Source organism: Helianthus annuus, chromosome 2 (genome assembly GCF_002127325.2).
Source record: "Helianthus annuus cultivar XRQ/B chromosome 2, HanXRQr2.0-SUNRISE, whole genome shotgun sequence".
Classification (NCBI taxonomy): Eukaryota; Viridiplantae; Streptophyta; class Magnoliopsida; order Asterales; family Asteraceae; genus Helianthus; species Helianthus annuus.
Genome location: NC_035434.2, coordinates 19,830,140 through 19,840,151, shown reverse-complemented (window position 1 = coordinate 19,840,151; position 10,012 = coordinate 19,830,140). Strand labels below are relative to the sequence as shown.

Here is a 10,012-nt window from a genome sequence, read left to right as displayed (position 1 = left end):
CAGTCGTTTATAAAACAGTGATAACATGTTTCTGAAATTGATAAAACACTATACTAAGATATAACACTATCTGTTTATTGTAAAAATAATAGACTGATTCATTAACAATAATCTGTTGATTTAAAACACTTAATAATAATAAAACACTATGAACCATGTCTGCACACAGAGAATAACAATATTGATGGGGGATAAAACACTGTGAAAAGAAATTAAAATGTCTGTACATAATATAACACTATTGCTTGTGGATAAAAACACTATACCTCTAAATAAAAAAAATAAATAATAACTCTGTTAATGATAAAACACTACAAAAGCTTACCCTAACACAATTCAATGTATAAAACACTATGATGGGAATTAAGATGTCTGAATAGAATATAACACCAATGACCTAGATGATGATGACAAGTCTGAAGAAAGTGATGCGCAAAGTGACGTGTACATCTCTGATGTAATACCATCGACCGAAGACTATTAGTTTAGTTTGATTTCGTCTTAGTTGTAATGTTTTGAATTATTAATTAATTATAATGAATTTAGGAATGCCATGAACACTAAGATATTTACCTTTATAAGATATAAGAGATTAATTCAACTGGACAGATCTACAAAAACGCCAAAAACCAACATGCGTGATTATTTACCTTTATAAGATATAAGAGATTAATTCAACTGGACAGATCTACGTACGTGACCAAATTACACACGTTCATTTGAAAATCACGCACGTTATAAACTCAAAAACCAACATGCGTGATTATTTCATATAACAGGCGTGATTATATCAAAATTTCATTTAGCCTGGGTTTGATCAATTTCATCGAATTAGGTTTAAATTTCTTTTCGTTTTACTTCAAATCGGCTATTGTTCGGTCAATTTCATCGAATTGGGTTCAAATTCATCGTTGATTTTGAAAAGTTTCATCAAAATATCGACCCTTGAAATCAAACCATAGAACAGAGGATGAAGAAAACATGACCAATCTTTGATTCAGACCGTAGAACAGAGGATCAAGAAACATGGCCAAGCTTTGATTCTAACTGTAGAACAGAGGATGTATGAACATGACCAAGCTTTGATTCGATTAGAGTCAGATGGCAGTAACAGTAGTTTCAGATCGTCGAACAGGGGATGCGATTTTTGAACTAGGAGGTAAGGCATACGTAATAACGTGTGTGATTATTTGTTTCAACATGTGTGTTTAGGTTTTGTTGAGTTTATAACATGCGTGATTTTCAACATAACTTGCGTAATTTGATCGCGTACATGATTTACGTTAAGCCGTAATGTATTTTACACTTTCTCTCTCTCTCTCTCTCTATATATATATATATATATATATGTATATATATATATAGTGGAAGGTTCAAATGAGAAGAAAATTTTTGTAAGAATAAAAAGAATAAGTTTTAAACCAATAGAAATGCTCCATTTTAGTTCATTTAATATGTGTATTTAATGTTATTAATAAGGGCATATAGGTAAATTTCAAATTGTAATTAATTAGCTAATTTATTAAACTTGTAACTCCCGTTTTAAATATACTCTTTCAAGATAAAATAAGGCTAGAGGGTATGGTGATGGTCCTCCAAGGGAGGATGATCCGCCACGTAGGCGCCACATCATAGTCCTCCCAAGGATGGTCCATCCCACAAAACTAGAGGGTATGGGAGGATGGTCCTAGATGATCCTACCCCACCACTTTTATATTTTTTATTTTTTTAATCTCTATGCACTATGTACAAGTAATAATGCCTAATGTACAAATCACTAAAGCTGCATAAATCTTTATTTTGAAATTCAAACAGTACAAGTAGTAATGCCAAAAAAAAGGTATATTTATGCTATGCGCCCTTTGCACCTGGAGTGCGCATTGCGCCTTGGTAGCTATGATATTTATGCTGCATGAGAAGCCTAAAATTCTGCAGAATGTAATCAATTCCACTGAGCCAGTGGTTATGAAAACCTACAGTAACCATCTCACATGGTGAAAAGAACTGGTGCCCAACATCAACCCCTGCAATCATTAAGCCCCTAATACGGTCAACTTATGTATAACAATAAAGAAAACTCATAAGAATAATTAACAATTAAACAAAAGATTAATTCATAAGAATAATTAACAATAAAATATATAACATATTCTAAAGAAAACTCATACCATGTGGGCGTACGCCTTTCAACTCTAGGATCCTCGCCATAATATTTATCTGAATTCGGCTCGTATTTGTAAGTCAGTGGAAAATTTAATGCGCCTTCTGTCCACCCGTCAAATGCACCTCCTAGTCTTAGCTACAAATTTATGATAACGTTATTAAATATTCTCAAAATTTATAAGGAAAACTTCGATGCGCTTGTTAGCTACGGTTTGTAATTTCTTCCCGCTTACTTATGAAAGGGTCAGGTCGGTTTGTATTTTGTTAGCTAACGGGTCAAATGCACCTCCTAGTCTTAGCTACAAATCGCGTGTTTCCTCGTATGACAAATTAAAGCGGTAATTAAGGTCACCCAGCCGTATAATTCGCCTAAAAATTACAAAATCAATTTGTAAGCTTTAAACATGAAATAAGCAATAACAGAGAACAAACCACATATCTAAATCCTGTACTTACTCATGATCCTTAATGCTTCTTGGAACTGCAGCATTTGACATTGGAAATGAGTCAATCTACAGATTCTTTAACCCATTCAACATATTCGAAATTTGATTCAATAAACTTAGAGGCAATAATCAAGACCAGATTTTGATGAGGTGTTCAACGTTTTTTAATTGAGTTAAAAAGTTAGCCATGATGGAATCGATTTACACTAACAGATGGTAGCGCCGGTGGCGTAGCTCCTCGGCTCAGGCGAGTGAAGCTAGCAGCGGCTCCGAATGGTGGTTGGTTCACGAAAGAGGCGGGAGGCGGCGACGGCTCGTTTATTCACGGCCGGTCTCCTGCGTCGCAACAGGGAACAAAGCAAACCTAAAAATCTCCTTCGCCTCTGATTGTTGAAACAAACTGGCGCTGACGTCGCCGTGCGTCGAAACCCTAGTCGTCAATGCTAGAGTTGGCGATCAGAAACAAACAACTGAACTTCAATTCAAATCGTATAAACAAGCGAACAAAGAAACACATCACAATCACGTCCAATTCACTTTCACAAACACAAATCTCAGTACCATACTCAACTTAAATCTCTGTTTTCAGATCAGAAACAAACAATTAAGCTTCATTACGCTCGATTCATCTTCAAAAACAGAAACTACAGCACAACATGTAACCCTAGCTTGTGTTTTCTAACCAGAATCCGTTCATTACTGCACAAAATCAGTTCATTACTGCAATGAATCAACCTAAATCGAGATCTAACAGGACATCAATAGAATCAAAATCTTCACAAAATATCTAAAAACACTAACAGATACACAACTACAGTAGATAATCTCAACAAAATTAATTGCAGAAGCAAATTAAGAACAATTAAAGATTAAATAAACACATACCGGAGATCGGTAGTTGATCGGAAACGGAAGTAGGGCACGGAGGTGTAGATGAGAGTTCCGATTGAGCTACAGAAGGTGATGATGATAGGGACTGAACACGACCGGTGATGAAACACATACCGGAGATTGGTGAAACCCTAACCTTTTTGTCCTTTTGTGAGCGTCTCAAACGTCCTTACCCCGACGTTGGCGACGCGGAAGGAACGGCGACGGAGGGCCAGGAATGGAGAGGTGAACGGCGACGGATGGAGGACGATGCTGGACGGTCCCCATACCGTCCAGCCTAATATAGGGTGAATGACAATTTTCGACATGTGTAGGATAAATTTTAGTATGTGAAGGATAAATTTTAGTATGTGTAGGATAAATTCTTAAATGTGTATGATAAATTTATATATGCGTAGGGTAAATTTCAGTAAGTGTAAGATATATGTAGGATAAATTTTGAAATGTGTAAGATAAAATGTTTTTTTTTGCTTTATTAATGAGAGATAACATAATTAATGGGAGGAGTTATAAACTGTTTAATGTTTTACCATTATGCCCTTTCTTCTTTTTCTTCTAACATTAAATTTCTTCTCAAATGAGCCTTCCCCTATATATATATATATATATATATATATATATATATATAGGGAGGGGCTCATGCGAGAACCACCCTTATTGTGAGAACCTTGAGAACCAATGTGAACACAACGTAAAATAGCTAAAAAAACCTAACCCCCACCCCCTCCCCCCCCAAAAAAAAACCTAACCCCCCCCCCAAGCTAAATGCTAAAAAAAAACCTTAAAAAAACCTAAAAAAAACCTAACCCCCCCCCTCCCCCAAAACCTAACCCCCCCCCCCAAGCTAAAATGCTAAAAACTAAACCCCCAAAAAACCTAAAAAAATCTAAAAAAATAAAAAAAAATCTAATATTTTTTTTTTGATTTTTTTAATATTTTTCATGTTAAAATCGCTACTTTTAGAAGCCAAAAAAAATTAAAAAAATATTTTTTTTTGGCTTCAAAAAGTAGCGATTTTTTTATAAAAAATATTAAAAAAATTCAAAAAAAAAAATTTTTGTGTGATTTTTAGCTATTTTTAGGCATTTTTGGTGTGTTCACATTGGTTCTCGCGGTTCTCACAATAAGAGGTGGTTCTCGCATGATCTTCTCTCTATATATATGATATTTCTAAAGTTTGTAATGGTCTAAATGAAATTAATCCTATTACTAAAACTAGTGTTATTAAATCCGCGCGTTGCGCGGTGGGTGGGTGTTAGTTCGTTTAATTATGGTACTGACACTCGTTGTAGCAACCAATAGAGAAAAAAATCATGACGTGACCAAAAATATACCAACACGGCGGGAATTTGATCAGTATCGGTTTGTTTTGTTACGTCACCGCACTCGTTACAACAACCCATAGAGAAAAAAAATCTTTATATGAACAAAAAATACTGACACGTGAATTACATCAATAAAAAACAAACGCAAGTTACGTAAGACTATGGGGTATGGGGCTGGGGTTGGGGCGTGGGTTGGGTACAAACGCCCAAGTCACCACCCCGGGTGGGCTTGGGTTTCAGCGTGGCCCCTTGGGCGGGGGTTTCAGCCCGGGCGTTGGGCATGCCTGGCAGTCCTCCGTGGCCAGCTCTCATTGGCTGGTTGGCTAGGTCATAGCGGCTATGTTTAAAATTTAAAAAATAATCGTTTTTTAGGCTTTTTTTTTTTAATTTTATTAAAGCTGGCCAACCCACGTGACTAGCCACGCCCCGCCATACCGACCCAACACGTCACTCAATGCCACAAGCCTCCGGCCTACCATACCCCACGGTCAACAATATATAAAAGAACCATATAACACATGCAAAAAACCACTAAATATATTAAAAATCTTTAAAACAAATTTACTATTCATTCAATTTATCTATTATGTAAATAAATTCATTCAGTTTATCTATTATTAGTATACAATAGTATACAGTATACAATATACAATATTTAAAAAAAAAAAAATTCAGTCTTCACATCTTGACATCTAGTCGTAATAAATTGATACACTTGGTTCAATCTTCCTGTCTATATATAATTATGTATTTGAAACCTATCAAATATTTTAAATCGATTTGAAAATAATAAATCGTTCTAATAGTACCGTAGTATTTTTTTTTGAACGGCAAATTTGGATTACTGACGGACCACTGGAGTATCATCGTGCTACCAGCAGAACCACCCGATCATATCCATCTCCACTAGGCAATAATGCCTATACACCAATTCAGGAGGAAACCCAATAAATCTGGGAAAAACCTCCTTTGTGGGAATTGAACCCATGACCTAATAGTCACAAGTCTTATCCCACCACCAAGATACCACTAGGCTATGATGCCATGGGTATAGTACCGTAGTATTAACGTTGTTGTTCTGAGTTGTTCGATCGAAATTGACTTACGATACTTGGCAAGTTGGATATACATGACGGCATACGTGGGTATGTGACACGTATAATTATAGAAAACTAATGCTAGTGAAAGCATGACACGTGTACTAAACTTGCCATTGTTGACTCAACCAACCAACTTGTAAAATAAACTTGCTATTTTTGACTGTAGCATCGACCTGTGTGTTTTATATTATTAGTAACTGTTTAATTAATTTATTAGTGCTCCTATTAAATTGTACATTAAGTTCAGACGCAACCTAGTTAAACCGAGTCCATAAATAAGCCAATACTTCAACAAATGTTACATATCATTTCAACATGTTTCTCTCATTTCATTTCACAATGCCTACAATAGTTGTAGCCTTCACCATAATATCACTCTACATCACCTTCAAATGGTATTCATCTACTTCAAACCCTAAAAATAACCGACCACCATCCCCGCGAAAGCTTCCAATCATTGGAAACCTTCATCAACTAGGCTCGAACCCACACCGCTCTCTCCAAACCATAACCAAAAAACACGGTCCACTCGTACTCATTCAACTAGGCAATGTGCCTGCACTTGTAGCGTCATCGGCTGAAACAGCCTGTGAGATCTTGAAAACCCATGATCTAATCTTTGCAAGCAGACCAAAATTAAGTATAACCGACACGCTTACTTACGGATCTAAGAGCATAGCATTTTCCCCGTATGGAGAGTACTGGAGGCAGGTGAGGAGCCTTGCTGTGCTCCAACTTTTGAGTAACAAACGAGTTCAATCGTTTCGACAAGTTAGAGAACAAGAGACCCAAGTTATGATCGATACGATTGCTAAAAGTTGTGGATCGGTGATTGATTTAAGCGAGTTGATAAGTTCATTTACAAATAATGTAATTTGTAGAGTGGCATTAGGGAGAACATATGGAGAACCGGAGTTTATTGATTTGTTGATACGGTTTACTTATCTTGCTGGTTGTTTTTCTATCGGGGACTATATTCCGTGGTTGTCATGGGTGGATCGATTGAGTGGTTTAGTGGCGAGAACTAAACAAGCTGCTCAAGAATTTGATGAGTTTCTTGAGGGTGTTCTTGAAGAACATATAAGTAAGAAAAAGATGGTGGATGGTGATCAAAATGGAAGTGACAAACGCCAAGATCTAGTTGACATCTTACTAGATCTACAAACAGAAAAGACCACCAACTTTATCCTTCATAGGGATGTTATTAAAGCTGCCATCATGGTAAGTTTGCTGAACGTTGCTCTAGTTTGAATCTAAAACTTTCTAGACCATGCATTACTAAATTTGTGATCTTACTAGATTTGTCTAATTCTAAATATATGGAGTAGGGGTGAGCAGAAAACCGAAATAACCGATAATACTGAACCAAAAAAACTGAACCGAAATAAAAACCGACGATTCAGTTTTCTGGTTTTTAATAACCGAAAATTCCAGTTCGGTTTTCGGATAACCATTTTCAATAACCGAAAAAACCAAATAAACGAAAAAAAACATATATATTGTTTAAGTTTAAGTGTTTAACCCATACTATTAGAAATTATTCATTTTATTCTTGAATATTAAGTATTTATAATAAAAACATTAACATGTTTATTTATAACTGAGATGATTTATCTATCTATCGCTTACAACAAATAACAAAATTTAATATATAAATTACATAATCTTCAAAGTATTATAAAAGAACTTGTCTTAAAAACACTTTGAAGAAACCTAAAAATATATTAAAAGTTAGGTTTATGTAATCATTATTAATTAAATTGTAAACATGTACAAGAAAGATTGTTAAATTTTAAATTATACTTTATATTTTTGAATCTTACATAATTTTGTTTCAAAAACCGAAATAACCGAAAAACCAAACCGAAGAAACCAAAACTTAATGGTTTTAAAAAACCGAAAGCCGACATTTCAGTTTCGGTTTTGCCTGAAAACCAAACCGTGCACGTAGGGATATAAACATAATTTTTTTGTAGTTTAAGAATTGTTTTAAATTTGGTAATTCTTGTAGGACGTATTTGCTGCTGGAACTGATACTACATCCACCGCAATCGAGTGGGCAATTAGTGAGCTAATAAGACATCCAAGAGTTATGAAAACGTTACAAAAAGAGGTCAGAGAAATAGCTAATGGAAAACCCATGATTACCGAGGATGATTTGGAGAAAATGACCTACTTACAAGCTGTCCTCAAAGAGGCTATGCGATTGCATGCACCACTTCCATTACTCATTTCCCGAGAATCAACAAAAGATGTCAAACTTATGGGGTACGACATTTCAGCAGGTACACAAGTATTTGTTAATGCATGGGCGATAGGAAGAGATCCTTCACGATGGGTGGAACCCGTGAAGTTTCATCCAGAGAGGTTTTTAAACAATCCTATCGACTATAAAGGACTTAACTTTGAGTTCATTCCATTTGGTGTGGGAAGGAGAGGGTGTCCAGCTATTCAGTTTGCAACACCTGTTTACGAGCTCGCTATAGCAAACTTAGTGTACAAATATGACTTTGCATTGCCAGAAGAGGTGAACGGTGAAGAACTTGACATGACTGAGATCACTGGCCTTACACTTCGTAGGAAGTCCCCTTTATTGGTTGTGGCAACTCCTCATTTCGGATAGAAGCGAACTTTACAAGTACATCGTTGTAATAATTTTCTAGAATAATGAGAGTTGTCAAACACTCAACCCCTTGTTAATAACTGATTTGTCGCAAAACACTGAAAATAATTATCGAGAAAAGGTTAATAACTTTTATAAATGGTGAAGTCTAGCACACAAGGTGCACTTTTATAAGAAATTCTAAAGTTAGAGTGTGTCAAATTTTCGATATTACAAACTATAAGTTAAATATTGAAATTAAGAAAATTAATAGACGGTTAAGTTATGAAATCAGTCAATTACGCATTTTACGCAATGCAAGAAAATGATTCAATATTGAAAAATTTGTCAAAATCTCCTGGTCGACGAAATTGTTTCCAACTGGGCTAAATTGCCTATGACCATTTTTAAGATAATCCAACTAACTAATCGAGACCTTTACTTGCATTAGTTACGGGCCTCGTAACTCCAGTCTTATCCCACTTATGCTCATTTAGGGTATGTTTGGCAAAAGTAGCTGGTGGCTGTAAGCTGGTAGCTAGTAGCTGTAGCTTTTTAGATATATTTGGTGTTTGGCAGAGTAGCTGGAGTTTTTAATAAAATGTATAAAATGACCAAAATAGACATAATTAAAACTTTAAAAAGTTTGTGCATTAAAAAGTTCATTGTTTTTAAAGGTTAAAATAGTCATTTTTCACTAAAAGCTTGTAGCTCTTTCTAAACGCTACTAGTAGGAGCGTTCAGCCAAAAGCTTCAAGCTCCTAACCTAAAAGCTTCAAGCTCCTTCAACCAAACAAGACTTTTTATTGAGTAGGAGCTTTTTCTTAGAAGCTTCAAGGTAAAAGCTCATAAAAGCTTCATGCCAAACATACCTTTAATGTTTAGACACTTTCTACCAAATTCTCTAATGTTCAGTTGGTCTAAATAGAATTTTGTCAACTTTTGGACCAACTTTTAATCACGATAACTAATTAATTGTATTTTCTCACTACAATAAGATTATAGAAATATATTTTTCTTTGATAAAACCCAATTTGTCAAAGAAAAACAAGTTTTAACGTATGCTTGATGATACGGTCTACCCGACTGGACCCGGAAAACCTAGGATTACTTCCTGCCAGTTCTGCTGTACGTTTACATTTTAATTACGTTATTTATTTCACGTTTGCATGTTCCCACGTTCTACACTTCTACGGTTTGCATTATCCCATTTTCCCATATTTTCATGTTTCCATATTTTGTATTTAAGTTCCTTAGTTGAATGAAAAAGGCAGAGAAGAAAATTTGCATTTAAAGTTTAGGTACTTTTTTTCATTCTTGTTAATTTGGGAGATTCGTTGCCGATCTCGAATCCGGCACGCAACATTGGTGCTTTCATTCCTCGTTCTCACCTTCCATCATGCTCGTCGTGAAAACACAACTGACACCTCTTCCACCGATGAATTGATTGCTTCCCTTGCCGAATCGGTCAACAAATTTGTCACC

General features: G+C 35.4%; 1 protein-coding gene and 1 long non-coding RNA gene across 2 annotated transcripts; one reads left to right on the top strand and one right to left on the bottom strand.

Annotated features, from left to right (window-relative positions):
- Positions 1–1,934: 1,934 nt before the first annotated feature.
- On the bottom strand, positions 1,935–3,775 carry LOC118483907. The gene is made up of 3 exons (XR_004872206.1): positions 3,495–3,775; positions 2,620–3,039; positions 1,935–2,024 (listed from the first exon to the last, which is right to left on the bottom strand). It is a non-coding gene; the product is annotated as an uncharacterized LOC118483907 (long non-coding RNA).
- Positions 3,776–6,254: 2,479 nt separating this feature from the next.
- On the top strand, positions 6,255–8,687 carry LOC110909791 (3-beta-hydroxylase). The gene is made up of 2 exons (XM_022154548.2): positions 6,255–7,146; positions 7,937–8,687. Exons 1-2 carry the CDS (start codon positions 6,265–6,267, stop codon positions 8,546–8,548), a joined length of 1,494 nt encoding a protein of 497 aa, XP_022010240.2. The 5' UTR covers positions 6,255–6,264; the 3' UTR covers positions 8,549–8,687.
- Positions 8,688–10,012: the final 1,325 nt, after the last annotated feature.